The 21,891-nt window shown below is 38.6% G+C and overlaps 1 protein-coding gene across 2 annotated transcripts; it reads right to left on the reverse strand.

The window, feature by feature from the left end:
• Positions 1–540: 540 nt before the first annotated feature.
• Positions 541–17,256, reverse strand: meak7 (MTOR associated protein, eak-7 homolog). Of its 2 annotated transcripts, none has more exons than XM_064314005.1 (8): positions 17,037–17,256; positions 5,116–5,294; positions 4,512–4,742; positions 4,085–4,229; positions 3,135–3,533; positions 2,900–3,018; positions 1,702–1,881; positions 541–1,059 (listed from the first exon to the last, which is right to left on the reverse strand). In XM_064314005.1, exons 2-8 carry the CDS (start codon positions 5,272–5,274, stop codon positions 943–945), a joined length of 1,350 nt encoding a protein of 449 aa, XP_064170075.1. In that variant the 5' UTR covers positions 5,275–5,294; positions 17,037–17,256; the 3' UTR covers positions 541–942. The 2 variants fall into 2 exon arrangements, with proteins under 2 accessions (XP_064170075.1, XP_064170074.1); XM_064314004.1 differs by lacking the exon at positions 17,037–17,256 and adding an exon at positions 5,774–6,498.
• Between the last annotated feature and the right edge of the window lie 4,635 nt (positions 17,257–21,891).

Below are 21,891 nucleotides of genomic sequence, written 5' to 3' on the forward strand. Positions count from 1 at the left end.
CATCAGGGGTCCTCAATCTTTGTTTCAACCAAGCAGTAACACACCTGATTCTACTAATTGAGGTCCTTGGCAAATACTCTAGTGGTTGATTAGTAGGAGCAGGTGTGTTACTGCTTGGTTGGAATAAAAGCCTGCACCCACACCGGCCCTTTCTGGATAAGAGGACCCCCTGCTGTACATGGTGCTTCCTGTTGCATATTTATGAGGTAGGTTTATATTGCTATTATATTGCATATTTTTAGGTAGGTTTTCATGAATTTGTTCATGATGTCGCAGTTTAATAACCAGTTTTTCTTATTGTCTCTTTTCCCCTTGCATTTTCATGTAAATATTAATATATTGACCGTTAAGTTTTAACCATTGAGTTTCCTGGTGGATTACAATCTGACAACAATTTATAGACACTCTTCCCCAGTATCTTTTTAGTTCATCCTTTGTCTTTGACCCTCACCTCCTCACACAGTGTTCAGCACTTGTGTTGTCAGGCCTGTCCCAGGGCCGGTGAGGCAACACAGAGTTCAGTTTAACCCACACAGTATCCCAGATTCAACTCTTTTACTGGTACAATATAATTACACTCTCAACGAGAAACCAGATCCACACAACAGGAACCAAACCACTCTGCTACACCGCTGTCAGAAGAGTATGAATTAAATGCATAATTACCTGAAAATACTGAGAAATATGTGCTTATCTCATAAAAGAACTTCATATGTTTGTAACAGTCAGCACTGTTGACTACCAACACAGCAAACCTTCAGAAACATTTTGAATGTTTGAGTGGGGCCGTAAGCACTTCCCTACCTATAGCCCCACCCATTCTCTCAGAGCCCCTCCCCTTATCTGAGCCCCACCCATTCTTTCAGAGGCCCCTCCCCTTATCTGAGCCCCACCCATTCGTTCAGAGGCCCCTCCCCTTATCTCAGAGCCCCTCCCCTTATCTCAGAGCTCCTCCTCTTCTGGCTCTCGGAGGCCCTGGCTGTGGAGGGTCTTTCCTGTCATCTCCATTATAGCCTGAGTCTCAGGATCGGCGTCCAAGACACTCCGCTTCCCCTGGGCCTGTGCCACAGCACCGAGTCATCAAAATGTGCCAAATATCATCAAACTCATTACCACTCTGCTCCCATTGGGCCTGTAGCACAACAGCACAGCACGGTCATCAAAATGTGCCAAATATCATCAAACTCATTACCACTCTGCTCCCATTGGGCCTGTAGCACAACAGCACAGCACGGTCATCAAAATGTGCCAAAAATCATCACCCTCATCACCACTCTGCTCCCAATAGGCCTGCAATCCAACAGCTCATCACTGTCATGAAGCGTGACAAATACCATCGCACTCGTCACTCTGAAATCATCAAGCCAGCAAAAGATGCAGCACAACTCAGAAACTACAACCTGGCTGTCTCACCGTTGGCTCCATTTCAAAACGATGAAGTTGTTTCCGTACACAAACCTCACATCGGAAATACAGCAGAATTTCAATTCTGCCATTAAGCAGTCAACTGTCAAAACCAGCACGAAGAATAAGTAGAGCCATACACAAGCCAGCTTGTCTGGGCTTACAGAAGACTGACACAGAGGAAGACCAAGTGTATGTGTAAGGCTGTACTTATGTGTGGCCATAACAATAAAGTTAATTTGAATTTGAGAGCAGGGATAAAACTTGGAACAGAGAGAGGGGAGATTTAACTCTGACCTGTTGCTCCTCTGGGGGGTCTCCCACGGCCCAAACCTCCAGGGTTTCCACGGTGAAGTTCTCCTGGGCCGAGAGCTGAGGGCTGCCGTACGTGGTGCAGCGCGGACGCGCCCGGCTGTGGCCCTTCCCGAAATCGCTGTCCAGCCACAGGCCAAAGTAGTGGTGCTGCCCGCCCATGCCCTGAGACAGACAGGAGGGAAGCAGTCACCAACCGCCCCGAGCGGCTGATCGGCCGAGCGGGTCGCCATGAACTTGCACCCTGAGCCGGCCAGAGGAGGAAGGGCTCCCCCTACTGAGGAGGAAGGGCTCCCCGTACTGAGCCGGTTTCATCCCATGGTTTCCTCCTGTGCGTTCCACCATTTTAGGTTTTCCTTGCCACAGACACCCTAAGCTTGCTTATGGGGGGTTCTATAGGCCCAGGGTCCACAAGCAAGCTTATTGACTCAATGGTTTGTTTGATGCAATATACTAATAAATACAATTTGATTTTATATGATCCTAGATCAGGTGGTTGTAGAGTAACTTAGCTTAAATCAGGTGGATATAGAGTGGCTGATCCTGGCTCTGGTGGATATAGAGTGACTGATCCTGGCTCTGGTGAATATAGAGTGGCTGATCCTGGCTCAGGTGGATATAGAGTGGCTGATCCTGGCTCTGGTGGATATAGAGTGGCTGATCCTGGCTCTGGTGGATATAGAGTGGCTGATCCTGGCTCTGGTGGATATAGAGTGGCTAATCTTGGTTCTGATGGATACAGAGTGGCTGATCTTGGTTCTGGTGGATATAGAGTGGCTGATCCTGGCTCTGGTGGATAAAGAGTGGCTGATCTTGGTTCTGGTGGATATAGAGTGGTTGATCCTGGCTCTGGTGGATATAGAGTGGCTGATCCTGGCTCTGGTGGATATAGAGTGGCTGATCCTGGCTCTGGTGGATATAGAGTGGCTGATCCAGGCTCTGGTGGATATAGAGTGGCTGATCCTGGCTCTGGTGGATACAGAGTGGCTGAACCTGGCTCTGGTGGATGTAGAGTGCCTGATCCTGGCTTAGGTGGATATAGAGTGGCTGATCCTGGCTCTGGTGGATATAGAGTGGCTGATCCTGGCTCTGGTGGATATAGAGTGGCTGATTCTGGCTCTGGTGAATGTAGAGTGCCTGATCCTGGCTCAGGTGGATGTAGAATGAGGGTAGAGAAGCTCACCAAGCCGTTGGGCATGGTCTGCTGTCCCTGGTTCAGGTACATGTAGTGCTGGTTGTATCCAGTGCAGGTGTACACCCGCAGTGTGGGAAACACTGAGAACAGGAAGCACCTAGAGTCCCCTGTGCAGAGACACACACACACAAACAGTGACACACCTGCACAGATAGACACAGTTGCTGCCCCCCTCCCACCCCTCCCAGCCCACCCCCACGCCCCGCCCCGCCCCGCCCCTCACCCTGGAACTGCGGCTTGGTGTCCCAGCTTTGCGAGGCGAAGCCGCCGAACTGGTGCCCGTCGGAGTCGCGCAGCAGCAGCAGGGTGGGGCCACGGCGGGCGCAGCAGCCCACCAGCCGCGTGAAGCTCTCCCCGTGCAGCCGCGTGGAGAACAGCAGCCTCCAGGGGGCGCCGCTCTGGGCCGGCAGCTGGGGGTAGAGGAACAGCAGCAGGGGCAGGTCCAGCAGGGACCGCAGCTCGTCCCAGGGGGCGGGGCCGCACGAGGGCAGGAGGGGGAGGGGCGGCCGGGAGGGGAGCCGCACCCCCAGGCCCTCGCTGGTCGCCAGCTCCAGGTACAGAGCCACGCCCGACACGCGAAACAGCCAGTCCTCCAGGCAGGGCACGTCGCAGGAGCGCTCATCTGCCGGGGACAGGGGTGAGGATGCGTGAGGGTGATTACCTCAGACCCACCTCACTCTCACAGGTATCCCACCCCCACAATCTTACAGGTACCTAACCCTGAATACTCCTATGTCTGTACCTGTCTGCCACTGCCCTCACCAGCATCCAACCCCCCCCGGACACTCTTAACTCTGTATCTAACCCCCACCACTCTCACCAGCATCCAACCCCTATCCCCCCCCCCCCACACACTCTTAACTCTGTGCCTAACCCCCCCCCCACCACTCTCACCAGCATCCAACCCCCCCGGACACTCTTAACTCTGTATCTAACCCCCACCACTCTCACCAGCATCCAACCCCTATCCCCCCACACACACTCTTAACTCTGTGCCTAACCCCCCCCCACCACTCTCACCAGCATCCAACCCCCCGGACACTCTTAACTCTGTATCTAACCCCCACCACTCTCACCAGCATCCAACCCCTATCACCCCCACACACACTCTTAACTCTGTGCCTAACCCCCCCACACTTCCTCGCCTATCCCTGGGTGACCCAGTAGCCGTACCTGTGAGCTTCAGTTCGGAGCTCATCTGCTCAGCCAGCAGTTTAACCCCTCGTGCGCCGTCCCCCATGCGGTCCGGCCTCCAGCCCTCCCGGCGCCCCCTGCTGGTCAGGATCTGCACAACAGCTGAGACTAGGTCCTCCACAAACTGCAAAGATAACAGTCATGTCCACTTATGCTTTTAACAGTCAATCTACTTACACCAGCCCACTGCTGCTACCCACAGCAGTCTGCATAAACACACCCACTTCTGCTGTTGGTAGCCAACCAACCAATCACACACTCAAGAATACTATCACTATGATGTCACACAAATTCCCGGGAAGCACCAGGCAGAGCCGCAACATCAACACGCCAGTCCTTGACAGCACAGCTGTGACGGACAGATTCGCGTCAACAATTCGTCGAACCGTCACTGTTCCCCACCTACCTCTCGGACCTGGTCGGCCGTGACAGTGGCCTCTCCCTCCCTACGTGCCATCGCCATGACGAGGGGTGCACGCTCCTCCGCGGTGCCACGGAGCACGTCCGCCAGAAACACCAGCAGCTGCTCCCGACTCACGCCACCACCAGGGGGCGCTGTCCCTCCCGGGTCAACGCTTCGCATGGCCTGAAACAGCCGCACCGTCATGGACTCTGGGGCCACGCCCGCCACGCACACCTGGCAACCAGGATACAGGCAACATGATCTGACAGGTGCAACAGAGAGGACATTTTACATTAAGTCCGTTTTTTTATTTAACTGGAATGGCTTCAGCAAAAATATCCAGCTGCATAAGTGGTTACTTTGTAAAAATGTAAGCTGAATAACCCCCTCTGGATGAGCTCTGACTAAATGCCTGAAAGCGAATGTAGGACAATTAAATAAGCTGATCATATTAGTATTAAAGTCAGTGGGTGGGTTACTGAGTGACCACTGAGGGGTAGCTATAATCAAAGACAAAAAGGCTTGTTCACTATGTTGCCCAAAAGTGTAAGTTACTTCCACACAACTCAAGACTCAAATCCTTATCCTCGGTTGCAGTGAGCTTCACCTTCAGTGCATCCAGCGTAAGGACTTTCCCGGAAGACCCCGGCGCATTTCCAGAACCGGCTTCTAGTAGTTGGTCGAATACCCGCTCCACGACCGGCCTTTCCTCCGGCCGAAACCGGACCATCCGCTTCTGCACCACAGCGCTTTCCGTATTCCCCATTGCCCTACACACTCAGAGAGCTGCACAACAACGGTGTAACTACACAACCCAGGACTGTCTGTGGTTGCAGTTAGCTATGCAATTCTTCTTGTTACAGCTACGCTCGGCGAGTTCGTTCATAAAGACGGACCACACATTTCAGTCAGTCTTTGTTGCTCTACTGATACGATAAGTGTGTTATTTTCTCACTTCGCGCGCCGCTCCAGATCCAGTGCTATTTGAGTACCTGGCGCTCAGAGCTTGGCTAATATCCTGAAAAAACGGTTTAGCGTACTGTTCCAATTGGAAGCAACTAGGTGTGATCAGAGATTACGTGTCTTAAAAGTCAATGTGTCACTCACAGTGATCAGTGTCTACTGAATGATAGTGAGAAAAGCTCGCCCGTGAATATAGGTCCTTTTCTAATTGCTAAAACATCATGTCTACTTTATTTTTCAATTATCGTATATGCTTCCCATATGACAGAGCATGCACTAGGCAAGCGGGTGGCAAAACGAACCTTAACATTGTCATTGAACTGTTCACATTCCGAGGACTCGACGTAAACACACACACACTTCCTGAAATCTGAGTGACTGATGAGCATACACCAATAGAAATGAAAAACATTCAACGGGGCGCGTCACATCGAACTCATACTCCAATAGAATCGGACGTAAGTGCTATGTGAGGAGTTGATTGGTTCAAATCGGAACGTCGCTCCTTTTACGTTTTTCACCGAAAGCTGATTCACACAAATTTTACTTCCTTTAATCTTGATTGAGTGCATTCCGTTAATATAATATATACTTAAAAACATATTAAACTAATTCTCGCTCAGTGCTGAGGATACATTAGCAGTAACCTACATCCAGTTGGTTGACGTAAACGCATTGTAGGGGCTCCAGCGAACTAACAATGAGGGTCTCAAAATGGTTCTTCACACTTTTTTTCCTTGCTTGAGAGCCGTTCCTGGCATTAAAAATAAAGGCCTTATTTGTATGCTAATTATTTCCCGTCAAGTAAAAAAAATGAATGTTAAACAATCAGTTTTGCCTGCCATTTGGGACATTTGCGTTTACAATGATTTTCTATGACTACGTTTGCATATAGATCTATGAGGGCTAGCCTCTACATATCTGGAAACTCCGGCATTATTGCTATTAAACATCGATCGAATTGAAGTGTGCGCTGAAAATGTATTCCATTGAACGGCATTTAAATTTGTAGCATGCTGAGAAAATATAATATATTCTCTTACAGCGGACTTGATATAGGCTATACTGCCCTACAAAGCCTAACTGCAGTAACTACGCAAAGGGTAAAACTGAGAAAAATGGCTTTAAAGTATTTTAACTGGCCAGCCAAATGTGTTATAGGTATATCAGTGATATTGCACTAATTGTACATGTATTCATGAGGTAAATTTTATGCCCAAAAACCATGATGGCTGATTTGACCTTTAACCCCAAAAATGTAGTTACTGCACTTTGCCTTTGCATTGCCTTAAATGGTTCTAAGAGCAATGCAAAAGCAAAGTGCAGTAACTACAATGTTCTCAGCTTTTATATTGTGTTGTCAGTGAACAAAAACTATTTTGACACTGATTTTGTTATAATTGTATTTAACAGTAGGCTATTTAACAACTCTACTTATGGATTTGTGCATGTTTAATTAAGTCTGGACAAATTGAGAATTTTAGACGTTTAGACGTGGAGGACGGAGTGTGGCACAGTGGGTAAGGCACTGCGCTTGTAACCGAAAGGTCGTAGGTTCGATTCCCGGGTAAGGACACTGCCGTTGTACCCTTAAGCAAGGTACTTAACCTGCATTGCTTCAGTATATATCCAGCTGTATAAATGGATACAATGTAAAGTGCTATGTAAAAAAAGTTGTGTAAGTCGCTCTGGATAAGAGCGTCTGCTAAATGCCTGTAATGTAATGTAATGTTAGTCTTAATATCATTTCATTTCACTTTTTTACTTATTCACCTATCTAGATAATTATTTTCCTATCAATTAAACTTTGCATCATCATCTTCAATTTCATCATCGTTGTCATCACCACCACTGTTGTTGCCTTGATGACAATCACATTAATAATTTTCATTATCCTTGTCTTTACTATTTAACACAATGAATAAATACAAGGCTACACTGAATCACAGTACAATGTGTTCATTATATTACATGTTTTAAACAGCGGCGTGTTTTGGTGGACCGCAAAACTTTCCTTTAAACTAATTGATCTCAAACTGTTTTAATTAATTTTCAGTGATTAACAAGCATGCAAACGATCTGACTAATCATTTGGAAAGTGACAGACAGCTTCTTCGCATTGTGTTAGGGAGATTAAATGATAAATGCGATTTAGAAAAATCCGTTTTAATCACTAAGCAGTGGCAGAAACTTCCCTGATTTTCCTTGAGTATCAATACAATTAATCCACAAAATAGGCTACTCAATACTATCATATATAGCCAGCTCTCCCCAAATAGGCAGTTTTAGCGAGTAGCCTAGGCCTTATAGCCTACATTTATTTTCATTTGCAGTACGAAATTGTGCACATTTTTAATCTATATTATTTGCGGATACATGCGCTTCTTTCTCCGCACTCGTATTCCTACAATGCGTAGGCTAGATTGTAAACAATCTTTAAGTGCATGACATGGCATCGGCGATGATGTGAAGTTACAGATGATAATGTTACAGCTACAGGGAGCAGGTAAGATAACGCTAGCTAACTAAACATCGCCTGTCAGTCAGCATATATAGCGAGGCTGACAGGTGTTTTATAATGTGATTGCTAGTTTCTCAACGCTTAATGTCATCGTTACTTAGCGTACCTGGGTATTTTCTTTTCAACACCAGTTCCACTATCCTCTTTCCCTGGATAGTGCCATCTTAAACAGCTTTGTTGTGTGAGGTTAGATGGGTGAAATCGGCTGGTGGTAGAATCCCAAAGCAGTCGCGTGAGGTAACTTAGATGGGTAGATCGTAAAATCGGCCGGTAGAATCCCAAAGCAGACCGCAGTAACTTCACTTACTGCGGTCTGCCATGGTTTTGAGTCGGGTTTTGTAGTTACTGCAATTTTTATACCGTTTTTTCTCTAAAACTTTGTCACAAGATAAAACAGATATCAAGAAGTTCATTTTTAGTTATAACTCAATTTCGACCAAAATGTAGTTACTGCGGTTAGCCTTTGGACGGCAGTATAGGCTTATGTCCAAAATGTGAAAATAATGCAAAAAAAGTAAAAATGCAATTAATTGATTTGGATCAATAGGAAATCATCTTTATTGAACAACCCCGGTGAAATAAATGAGCAACAATATGTTTGAAGACTTTTTTGGAAGAAATATATGTCAGTGGAAAATCAGAAAAATACATAAGGCTATAGGCTTATGTCCAAAATGTGAAAATAATGCTAAATTTTTAAAAATGCAATTCATTAATTCCAATGCATGGGAAATCACCTTTATTGAACAACCACAATGAAATAAATGAGCAACAATGTGTTTGAAGATTTTGAAAAAATCATGTCAGTGGAAAATAGAAACAAGCTAATACTATGCAATGTGAAAATAATGCTAAATTTTAAATGCAATTCATAATTCAATGCAGGAAATCACTTTATGACAAAATGAAAAAATGAAAAATGTTTTGAAGACTTGGAAAATTATGTCATGGAAAATAAAAAATACATAAGGTTAGTTTGTCAAAATGTGAAAATAATGCTAAATTAAAAATGCAATTCATTATTCAATGCATGAAATCACTTTATTACAACAGTGAAATAAATGACACAATGTTTGAAGACTTTTTGGAAAAATATATCAGTGGAAAATCAGAAAAATATAAGCATAGACTTAGTCAAAGTGAAAATAATGAACAAAGTAAAGCAATTAATTGATTTGGATCAATAGGAAATATCTTTATTGAAAATGAAATAAATGAGTAACAATATTTTGAAACTTTTTGGAAGAAATAATGCGAAAATAGAAAATACTAAGCATAGTTATGTCCAAAATGAAAATAATCAAATATTTAAAATCAATTAATATAATCATGAAATCATTATTGAACAACAGTGAAATAAATGAGAACAATGTGTTTGAAATTTTGAGAAAATGTGTCATGGAAAATCAGAAAATACATAAGGCTATAGGCTTATGTCCAAAATGTGAAAATAATGCAAAATGTAAAAATGCAATTAATTGATTTGGATCAATAGAAATCATCTTATTGAACAACCCGTAAATAAATGAGCAACAATTGTTTGAAGACTTTTTGAGAAAATAGTGTCAGTGAAAATAGAAAATACATAAGGCTATAGGCTTATGTCAAAATGTGAAAATAATGCTAATAAATGTAAAAATGAATTAATTTTGGATCAATAGGAAATCATCTTTATTGAAAACCGTGAAAAAATGAGAACAATGTGTTTGAAACTTTGAAAAATATATTCAGTGGAAAATCAAAAATACATAGGCAAAAGCTATGTCAAATGTGAAAAAATGCTAAATTTAAAAAATAATTATTAATTCAGATGAAATACCTTTATTGAAAACCAAGTGAAATAAATGAGAACAATTGTTTAAATTTTGAGAAAATCATGTCGTGGAAAATCAGAAAAATACATAAGGCTAAGCTTATTCAAAATTGAAAATAATGCAAATTTAAAAATAATTATTATTCAATGAATAGAAATCACTTTATAACAACCGTAAATAAATGAGAAAATGTTTTGAAGACATTTTTAAAAAATATGTAGTGAAAATCAGAAAATAATAAGCTAAGCTTATGTCAAAATTGAAAAAATCAATAAATAAAATGCAATTATTATTCAATGAGAAATCATCTTTATTGAAAACTAATAATGAGCAACAATGTGTTTGAAACTTTTGAAGAAATATATGTCAGTGGAAATAGAAAAATACATAAGCTATAGCTTGTCAAAATGTGAAAATAATGCAAATTTTAAAAATGATTATTAATTCAATGATGGAAATCACTTTATTGACAACCGTGAAATAAATAGAAAATGTGTTTGAAGACTTTGGAAAAATTTGTCATGGAAAATAGAAAATACAAAGGTATAGCTTTGCAAATGTAAAATAATGCAAAAATAAAAATCATAATGATTTGATCAATGGAAATCACTTTATTGAACAACCGGTGAAATAAATGAGAACAATGTGTTTGAAGACTTTTTGAAGAAATATGTCAGGAATAGAAATATAGTATGAATCCAAATTAATAGAAATGTAAATGAATTAATGTTTGATCAATAGGAAATCATTATTAACAACCGTGAAATAATGAAACAATGTTGAAATTTGAAGAAAATTTGGAAAATCAGAAATACATAACTATAGGCTTATTCAATGAAAATATGCTAAATTTTAAATAATTATTAATCATCGGAAAACAAAAAAAATGAGCAACAATGTGTTTGAAGACTTTTTGGAAGAAATATAGTCAGTGAAAATCAGAAAAAAAAAAAAAAAAAAAAAAAAAAAAAAAAAAAAAAAAAAAAAAAAAAAAAAAAAAAAAAAAAAAAAAAAAAAAAAAAAAAAAAAAAAAAAAAAAAGTGAAATAAATGAGCAACAATGTGTTGAAGACTTTTTGGAAAAAAATCATGTCAGTGGAAAATCAGAAAAATACATAAGGCTATAGGCTTAGTCCAAAATGTGAAAATAATGCAAAAATGTAAAAATGCAATTAATTGATTGGATCAATAGGAAATCATCTTATTGAACAACCCGTGAAATAAATGAGTAACAATGTGTTTGAAGACTTTTTGGAAGAAATATATGTCAGTGGAAAATCAGAAAAATACATAAGGCTATAGCTATGTCCAAAATGTGAAAATAATGCTAAATCTTTAAAAATGCAATTCATTAATTCCAATGCATGGGAAATCACCTTTATTGAACAACCACAGTGAAATAAATGAGCAACAATGTGTTTGAAGACTTTTCTGGAGAAAAATCAGTGTCAGTGGAAAATCAGAAAAATACATAAGGCTATGGGCTTATGTCCAAAATGTGAAAATAATGCAACAAATGTAAAAATGCAATTCATTGATTTGGATCAATAGGAAATCATCTTTATTGAACAACCCCGGTGAAATAAATGAGTAACAATGTGTTTGAAGACTTTTTTGGAAGAAATATATGTCAGTGGAAAATCAGAAAAATACATAAGGCTATAGGCTTATGTCCAAAATGTGAAAATAATGCTAAATTTTTAAAAATGCAATTCATTAATTCCAATGCATGGGAAATCATCTTTATTGAACAACCCCGGTGAAATAAATGAGCAACAATGTGTTTGAAGACTTTTTTGGAAGAAATATATGTCAGTGGAAAATCAGAAAAATACATAAGGCTATAGGCTTCTGTCCAAAATGTGAAAATAATGCAACAAATTAAAAAATGCAATTAATTGATTTGGATCAATGGAAAATCATCTTTATTGAACAACCACGGTGAAATAAATGAGCAACAATGTGTTTGAAGACTTTTTTGGAAGAAATATATGTCAGTGGAAATTTTGAAAAATACATAAGGCTATAGGCTTATGTCCAAAATGTGAAAATAATGCTAAATTTTTAAAAATGCAATTCATTAATTCCAATGCATGGGAAATCACCTTTATTGAGCAACCACAATGAAATAAATGAGCAACAATGTGTTTGAAGACTTTTCTGGATAAAAATCTGTGTCAGTGGAAAATTAGAAAAATACATAAGGCTATAGGCTTATGTCCAAAATGTGAAAATAATGCAAAAAAAGTAAAAATGCAATTAATTGATTTGGATCAATAGGAAATCATCTTTATTGAACAACCCCGGTGAAATAAATGAGCAACAATGTGTTTGAAGACTTTTTTGGAAGAAATATATGTCAGTGGAAAATCAGAAAAATACATAAGGCTATAGACTTATGTCCAAAATGTGAAAATAATGCAACAAATGTAAAAATGCAATTAATTGATTTGGATCAATAGGAAATCATCTTTATTGAACAACCCCGGTGAAATAAATGAGTAACAATATGTTTGAAGACTTTTTTGGAAGAATATATGTCCGTGGAAAATCAGAAAATACATAAGCTATAGGCTTATGTCCAAAATGTGAAAATAATGCAAAAAATGTAAAAATGCAATTAATTGATTTGGATCAATAGGAAATCATCTTTATTGAACAACCCCGGTGAAATAAATGAGTAACAATATGTTTGAAGACTTTTTTGGAAGAAATATATGTCCGTGGAAAATCAGAAAAATACATAAGGCTATAGGCTTATGTCCAAAATGTGAAAATAATGCAAAAAATGTAAAAATGCAATTAATTGATTTGGATCAATAGGAAATCATCTTTATTGAACAACCCCGGTGAAATAAATGAGTAACAATGTGTTTGAAGACTTTTTTGGAAGAAATATATGTCAGTGGAAAATCAGAAAAATACATAAGGCTATAGGCTTATGTCCAAAATGTGAAAATAATGCAATAAATGTAAAAATGCAATTAATTGATTTGGATCAATAGGAAATCATCTTTATTGAACAACCCTGGTGAAATAAATGAGTAACAATGTGTTTGAAGACTTTTTTGGAAGAAATATATGTCAGTGGAAAATCAGAAAAATACATAAGGCTATAGGCTTATGTCCAAAATGTGAAAATAATGCTAAATTTTTAAAATGCAATTCATTAATTCCAATGCATGGGAAATCATCTTTATTGAACAACCCGTGAAATAAATGAGCAACAATGTGTTTGAAGACTTTTTTGGAAGAAATATGTCAGTGGAAAATCAGAAAAATACATAAGGCTATAGGCTTATGTCCAAAATGTGAAAATAATGCAATAAATTAAAAAATGCAATTAATTGATTCCAACGCATGAGAAATCACCTTTATTGAACAACCACAGTGAAATAAATGAGCAACAATGTGTTTGAAGACTTTTTTGGAAGAAATATATGTCAGTGGAAAATCAGAAAAATACATAAGGCTATAGGCTTATGTCCAAAATGTGAAAATAATGCAATAAATTAAAAAATGCAATTAATTGATTTGGATCAATGGAAAATCATCTTTATTGAACAACCACGGTGAAATAAATGAGCAACAATGTGTTTGAAGACTTTTTTGGAAGAAATATATGTCAGTGGAAAATCAGAAAAATACATAAGGCTATAGGCTTATGTCCAAAATGTGAAAATAATGCTAAATTTTTAAAAATGCAATTCATTAATTCCAATGCATGGGAAATCACCTTTATTGAGCAACCACAATTAAATAAATGAGCAACAATGTGTTTGAAGACTTTTCTGGATAAAAATCTGTGTCAGTGGAAAATTAGAAAAATACATAAGGCTATAGGCTTATGTCCAAAATGTGAAAATAATGCTAAATTTTTAAAAATGCAATTCGTTAATTCCAATGCATGGGATATGATCTTTATTGAACATCCCCGGTGAAATAAATGAGCAACAATGTGTTTGAAGACTTTTTTGGAAGAAATATGTCAGTGGAAAATCAGAAAAATACATAAGGCTATAGGCTTATGTCCAAAATGTGAAAATAATGCAATAAATTAAAAAATGCAATTAATTGATTCCAACGCATGAGAAATCACCTTTATTGAACAACCACAGTGAAATAAATGAGCAACAATGTGTTTGAAGACTTTTTTGGAAGAAATATATGTCAGTGGAAAATCAGAAAAATACATAAGGCTATAGGCTTATGTCCAAAATGTGAAAATAATGCTAAATTTTTAAAAATGCAATTCATTAATTCCAATGCATGGGAAATCACCTTTATTGAGCAACCACAATTAAATAAATGAGCAACAATGTGTTTGAAGACTTTTCTGGATAAAAATCTGTGTCAGTGGAAAATTAGAAAAATACATAAGGCTATAGGCTTATGTCCAAAATGTGAAAATAATGCTAAATCTTTAAAAATGCAATTCATTAATTCCAATGCATGGGAAATCACCTTTATTGAACAACCACAGTGAAATAAATGAGCAACAATGTGTTTGAAGACTTTTCTGGAGAAAAATCAGTGTCAGTGGAAAATCAGAAAAATACATAAGGCTATAGGCTTATGTCCAAAATGTGAAAATAATGCAATAAATGTAAAAATGCAATTAATTGATTTGGATCAATAGGAAATCATCTTTATTGAACAACCCTGGTGAAATAAATGAGTAACAATGTGTTTGAAGACTTTTTTGGAAGAAATATATGTCAGTGGAAAATCAGAAAAATACATAAGGCTATAGGCTTATGTCCAAAATGTGAAAATAATGCTAAATTTTTAAAAATGCAATTCATTAATTCCAATGCATGGGAAATCATCTTTATTGAACAACCCCGGTGAAATAAATGAGCAACAATGTGTTTGAAGACTTTTTTGGAAGAAATATGTCAGTGGAAAATCAGAAAAATACATAAGGCTATAGGCTTATGTCCAAAATGTGAAAATAATGCAATAAATTAAAAAATGCAATTAATTGATTCCAACGCATGAGAAATCACCTTTATTGAACAACCACAGTGAAATAAATGAGCAACAATGTGTTTGAAGACTTTTTTGGAAGAAATATATGTCAGTGGAAAATCAGAAAAATACATAAGGCTATAGGCTTATGTCCAAAATGTGAAAATAATGCAATAAATGTAAAAATGCAATTAATTGATTTGATCAATGGAAATCATCTTTATTGAACAACCCGTGAATAAATGAGCAACAATGTGTTTGAAGACTTTTTGGAAGAAATAATGTCAGTGGAAAATCAGAAAAATACATAAGGCTATAGGCTTATGTCCAAATGTGAAAATAATGCTAAACTTGAAAATGCAATTATTAATTCCAATGCATGGAAATCACTTTATTGAACAACCACGTGAAATAAATGAGCAACAATGTGTTTGAAGACTTTTTGGAAGAAATATATGTCAGTGGAAAATCAGAAAAACATAAGGCTATAGGCTTATGTCCAAATGTGAAAATAATGCAAATTTTTAAAAATGCAATTATTATTCAATAGGAAATCATCTTTATTGAACAACACGTGAAATAAATGAGAACAATGTGTTTGAAGACTTTTTGGAAGAAATATATGTCAGTGGAAAATCAGAAAAATACATAAGGCTATAGGCTTATGTCCAAAATGTGAAAATAATGCTAAATTTTAAAAATGCAATTCATTAATTCCCAAAGCATGGGAAATCATCTTTTATTGAACAACCCGTGAAATAAATGAGCAACAATGTGTTTGAAGACTTTGGAAGAAATATATGTCAGTGGAAAATCAGAAAAATACATAAGGCTATAGGCTTATGTCCAAAATGTGAAAATAATGCAATAAATTAAAAATGCAATTAATTGATTCGATCATGGAAATCATCTTTATTGAACAACCCGGTGAAATAAATGAGCAACAATGTGTTTGAAGACTTTTTTGGAAGAAATATATGTCAGTGGAAAATCAGAAAAATACATAAGGCTATAGGCTTATGTCCAAAATGTGAAAATAATGCTAAACTTAAAAATGCAATTATTGAATTGCATCAATGGAAATCATCTTTATTGAACAACCCGGGGAAATAAATGAGCAACAATGTGTTTGAAGACTTTTTTGGAAGAAATATATGTCAGTGGAAAATCAGAAAAATACATAAGGCTATAGGCTTATGTCCAAAATGTGAAAATAATGCAAATTTAAAAATGCAATTCATTAATTCCAATGCATGGAAATCATCTTTATTGAACAACCCGTGAAATAAATGAGCAACAATGTGTTTGAAGACTTTTTGGAAGAAATAATGTCAGTGGAAAATCAGAAAATACATAAGGCTATAGGCTTATGTCCAAAATGTGAAAATAATGCAATAAATTAAAAATGCAATTAATGATTCCAATGCATGGAAATCACCTTATTGAACAACCACGTGAAATAAATGAGAACACAATGTGTTTGAAGACTTTTTGGAAGAAAATATATGTCAGTGAAAATCAGAAAAATACATAAGGCTATAGGCTTATGTCCAAATGTGAAAATAATGCAAATTTAAAAATGCAATTCATTAATTCCAATGCATGGGAAATCATCTTTATTGAACAACCCGGTGAAATAAATGAGCAACAATGTGTTTGAAGACTTTTTGGAAGAAAATATGTCAGTGGAAAATCAGAAAATACATAAGGCTATAGGCTTATGTCCAAAATGTGAAAATAATGCAAAATTAAAATGCAATTATTGATTCCAATGCATGAGGAAATATCTTTATTGAACAACCACGTGAAATAAATGAGCAACAATGTGTTTGAAGACTTTTTGGAAAAAATATATGTCAGTGGAAAATCAGAAAAATACATAAGGCTATAGGCTTATGTCCAAATTTGAAAATAATGCAATAAATGTAAAAATGCAATTAATTGATTTGGATCAATAGGAAATCATCTTTATTGAACAACCCCGGTGAAATAAATGAGCAACAATGTGTTTGAAGACTTTTTTGGAAGAAATATATGTCAGTGGAAAATCAGAAAAATACATAAGGCTATAGGCTTATGTCCAAAATGTGAAAATAATGCTAAATTTTTAAAAATGCAATTCATTAATTCCAATGCATGGGAAATCACCTTTATTGAACAACCTGCAGCACTTACTGATTTTTTTGTTTTTTGTTTGTTTGTCTACAGTCATTTATTGTCTTTATTGCATGTTCACACATTTCATGTTAAAATCACTTACAATTTTTTTGAAGTTTGTCATGTCAAAAATATAGTGTGTCGGGACTCAAATGGAACGGACCCAGGCGCACAGAATGACTCCAGAGGTAGCGGAAAGTAAAAACTCCGAAATTACTGAGAAACACAAAACGAGAGCAAAACTACAAATTCGAAAATACAAGAGCGCCTAGGAACCGCTCGACGTAGAGCCTGAAAGTAACGTGAACATACCGATAAAGACAAAGAGAGGGGGATAACACGGGACTTAAATACAAGGGGAGACAGCTGCAGGCAATATAACAAATAAAACTCAGATGGGCAAGATGACACGAAGGTGAGACACGTCACGAAGACGGGAAATGGCAGCATCTGGTGGCTTTCAACCGGAGTAACACGGGCTTTTATTTTGAAAGATTCGAACTTAAAGTATCCAACTGTTGCCAGCAGCAATAGGTTCTGTGATTGAACCTTTCGTATGAAGTAATCGCTGAATACCTTTAATTTCCTCGACGCCCGTTCTGTTGAATTCGCTGTGGATTGAAATTCTCATGAAATACGGGGGAAATGCAATTTAGTGATACTTTATTAATTGAGATAGGCTACATTTCTAATTTGTCCGAATGAGGACATAGCCTATACAAACTGTAACTTAAAGTGAATCACTCAAAATAGGTATGGTTGCAAATCGAATATGTAAAACCATCTTTTTGGACAACTCGACTAAGTGATCTGGGACAGATTCTCATAGAATTCATCGGATTTGCAGCGTTATTCAATCGGGCAGCATATATTTAATTATAAAGCTATCATCACCAAGCACATTGCTGGTTAGGCTATGGCGCAGTTAGGGTATTTGTCCTTTCCAGAATGGACGTTCCAATCGATCAAACATATCATTTTTTATTTTTGAGGAAAAAGCGAGCGAGACGGGGAATTTAGGCTAGATGTTTTGTTGATACGTGACATGTTATTATTCGCGTCATCATTCATTCATTTATTTATTTAACCTTCATTTAAGTCTCGGAGATGCATCGAGATATCTCGCGTTGGGGTAATTCGTAACCTGGGAATTTTTAAGGGGACTTAACTCATGGAACTAGTGCCCTTTGTCATGAATTAAAAGCCTTCTCATTCACAGTATTCGTTGTGTACTTGAACTCTGGCACCAGATTACTGTAAAAGTATGATGCTCTACCGAGATATCCGGGCTCTGTGATGACCAATCAAGAAAGACCATGGCCCTTGTCGAAACAGGTTACTTACGTATGATTTCGTATAAATAGTATACTTGTATACACAATAGTAGGCGTGAAAGCCGCTTCAGACACTACTCGTTTGTCTGCGAACTGAGAAATTATACGATGGTTGACCACGAAACAACCATACCCGCCAAAGACCCCAGTCTGCAGTTCCTTTACTCGCCAGAGGTGGGCGCAAGATAACAGCATAGCGTCTTGAGAAAACGCCTCATGTCAGTGAGCGTGCGCGTTTCAGGGCTCTTTCCACTGAAACAGCAGGCGATGAAAAGCACCTTTTAAGGGCATGAGATTAGCCATGTGAGGGAGGTGGGTGTGTTATCAGCTCGCGCAGTGTGCCTGACTGTTCCCGTTTCACTCTAGGGGGTGAGGTGACGTCACATAGAGATAACTTCCTTCTCTGTGTGCCTTTCGCTCAAGATTTTCAACACATCAGTAAACACCTATTACTGGACTTCACTAACACTATCTAACTTGCTGAATCTTTTTTCATTAAAAAAACATAGCGCATTTCAAATAAGCTTACTCAGCATATTTTGAATCTAAATGAACTGCACAAACTGTCCCAGACAGCTGTAGAACATAACACTGAATCATGCAGGAGCCCCATAGTTCTGTGCTTAGCATTGTCGTTGCACAGATTAAATTATATCAAGCAGACGGTCAACTCTCTGTTCCTACCACCGAATGCTCTATCTGCCTTATGTTGTTGCTGAAATATTTCAAATGAATGCTACATCTGAAAATTCATGTTGGGGCATGACCAAGTACAGTACAGATATGTTGGAGAAGCACCGGGAAACGCCATTGCTAATGAGAACCTCCTGTAGTTAAGAGAAACGGGCAGATGGTAGGCATCAAGGAGCCGGCCATCTGGTTAGTCTACAATAATATCTGTGGTTCTACTCTCATCGTTCTGTGACGTCATCAGACTTCACTACTTAGAAGCCCTGGTTGCTTGGGTGGCCTTCTGACTCATCTTCCATCACACTAGAATTAAATATATGTAATTTTAAACGTATTTTTAGGTAGTGCAGATCTCTGATGGTGTGCAATAAAACTCCAGTGAGTTGGACTGGTAACTGATGACATGTCACTGATGCATAATATATGGCTGGGTGTTACGAGCTCATGTTCGGACAGGCTTTCGTGCTGTGATGTCACCGTATCTCCCATAGGGGAAGATTTTGTGCTGTACTATGGTGCTAGCAGGAGTCCTACGTAGGCTTCAGTTATAGGGGGAGGGTCAGATAATCAGAATTCCTGGACGAAAAGAAACCATAACCTTAATCAAACACAAACATCTTTGATTAGCTTAATTCAGAAGATTAGCTTACTTACTTCATTACTAATAAGTCATTATTTTCTAGAAATGTGAGAACTAGTACGTTTTGGCATTCACCTCCATCAGCATTTCTTTTTATAGCCAAAAATGCATACGGGCGACCGTATTGTTGTGCAAAAGCCAAATAGTTACACTTTTTATCAACTAAAAAAATGACCATCTTCAAAACATTTATGCCCCACAATTTTGAGCCCGCTGTTTTTCTGCCGGCTCATAAACGTCACATCTTTACTTGGAATTTATCTTTCTGCATAGGATCTCCTAAGAAGGTCCTTTGTAATAACCATGGAAACCCAAGAGACTGATATACACACTAATGCATAAATAAAAAGTCTTCCTCTGGGTGACTCAGAACGCTTACAAGCTTTCAGCTCACTGATTCATTCATTAGCCGAACTTGCACTGGAGCAAATGCAGCGTTGCAACAAACCGCGCTTATTGCCAAAAGGTAAGGTGAGAGCATGCTGTCTGATCCGCAGCCTAAAATTACTCTGGTCCTAACTCTACCTCTACAGTGCTCTGTGCGCAGTGCACACACACATGCACACACACACGCAAACGCACACACATGCACGCGCGCACACACACACACTCACACACAGAAAGAGAGATGGAGAGAGAGAGAGAGAGATGAAGAGAGAGTTCCTTGTCTTCCTGAGGTATACTGACAACACACAAACACAGAGCACAGCTTGTGGTGTTGTTGTCACAGGTCGCCATATAAGGCAGCGCTGAGTCGATAAGTTTTAGTCACTCCGTGGGTTTGTCTGCAAGTCCCGACACGAGGTTTACACAGGCGCCCTTCACTTCTCCTTCTCAAAGGCCTGGTGTGAGGCAACAGCCTCTCTGGTCAGCACAAATGCATGGATCCTCATGTTCACATACATATACAAAAGCACGAGACCACCCGTGGTTTGAACAAAAAAAAGAATTTAGATAGAGAGGAATTCAATAAATTTGAACTGGTTTTTTGCACATACACATCCTTTTAGACCAGCAGATTGCAGTTGCCGTTTCACTGTAGTTAGGGAAACTGGGCTCCCTCTAGTTGCAGAGTTCTTCCTGTAGTTGTGGTGCAATTTTGCATGGTTTCTTTTTCTAGACACCACAAGGTACTTGTCTTCTGCCACTGATGTCTTCCTGGTCTTCTCAGTTAACATTACTGCCCGTCAGCTGAACCCTTCTGAGTACTGAACACTGCACCAGGAAATCTTAAGCTTTTAGCAATTTTTTGCTGGGAATAATCTTCTTGCGACAATATGTTTACTTGGCTCCATATATCTTAACCTAACTATTTCTTCTTTGCCATATTTCTTGCAGCTTTAGAGCCTATTTTACTTGCACTACAGGCCAGTGGTATAAGGCTGCTTGTGGTTTAAAAATAAACTTAAGGTAGACAAATTTCAGTCAATTTAACTACCACTCCCCCCACCTCCCTCTTTGCTAAATTATTGGATAGAATTCCAATAATTTTAAAAATTCTAATCAAAGCCAAAGGATGCCATTTTGGGGAGTCGTGTCTAAGATTATTTATTTGAAAAGTCATCTTTTTGTGTTATTGTAGGTAAAAAATGAAAAAAAAATGCTTTGGTTATACTTTGGTTTGTTAGTTAATAAATGCACATATATTAACGGAATTCTTCTGTACCTAAAGTTTTTTTTTTAAACTACAGGTGGCCTAATACTTTTGGCTTGTACTGCACATGGACACACACACACACACACATACACACACACACACACACACATACACACACACACACACATACACACACCATCACAGGACTTCTTTGTTCTCTTCCTTGTTCTGGGTTTGAATGCTAATGAGGGTACTTTTGTCACGTGACTCCATTCCGCAGTGTGTCTGTGCAAAGCCAGCCCTGACTAATCAATGAACTTCATGTTAAGGGTTACTCACATTCCACTTACGTTCACCAATCCCCAACAAGAGCCGGGCTCTCTCTCACTGAGCACACAGAGACCCCGTCTCTCCCTCACGCTTGCACACTTGCACACTTGGTGATGATCTCATACTCGATGATGGCTTCCTAGCTGTTCTCATCGCCAAACCTAATGATGTCATCACACCTTTTTTACGTCCCTTGGGAACGAATTACATCATTTGGCTGAGGTGGTGTTTTTAATGAGAGAAGAGACCGCAGCTGTTGCCTCGCTGGGAGAGGTCCTTCCGTTCCACAAAGCCACGCCCTTGAACCCCTGCATCCGCAGTTCGAACAAATTGAAATTCTCCCGTCAACTCAGCTCTCTCCTTGAGC

This window comes from Anguilla rostrata, chromosome 16 (assembly GCF_018555375.3).
Source record: "Anguilla rostrata isolate EN2019 chromosome 16, ASM1855537v3, whole genome shotgun sequence".
Lineage (NCBI taxonomy): Eukaryota > Metazoa > Chordata > Actinopteri > Anguilliformes > Anguillidae > Anguilla > Anguilla rostrata.

Excerpts from the sequence above, each read along its gene's own strand:
- meak7 (XM_064314005.1), bottom strand. The coding sequence starts at position 5,274 with ATGGGGAATACGGAAAGCGCTGTGGTGCAGAAGCGGATGGTCCGGTTT. Across the intron at positions 4,230-4,511 it reads CGGCCGACCAGGTCCGAGAG|TTTGTGGAGGACCTAGTCTC; the intron begins GTAGGTGGGGAA and ends TTATCTTTGCAG. Across the intron at positions 3,534-4,084 it reads CTCCGAACTGAAGCTCACAG|ATGAGCGCTCCTGCGACGTG; the intron begins GTACGGCTACTG and ends TGTCCCCGGCAG.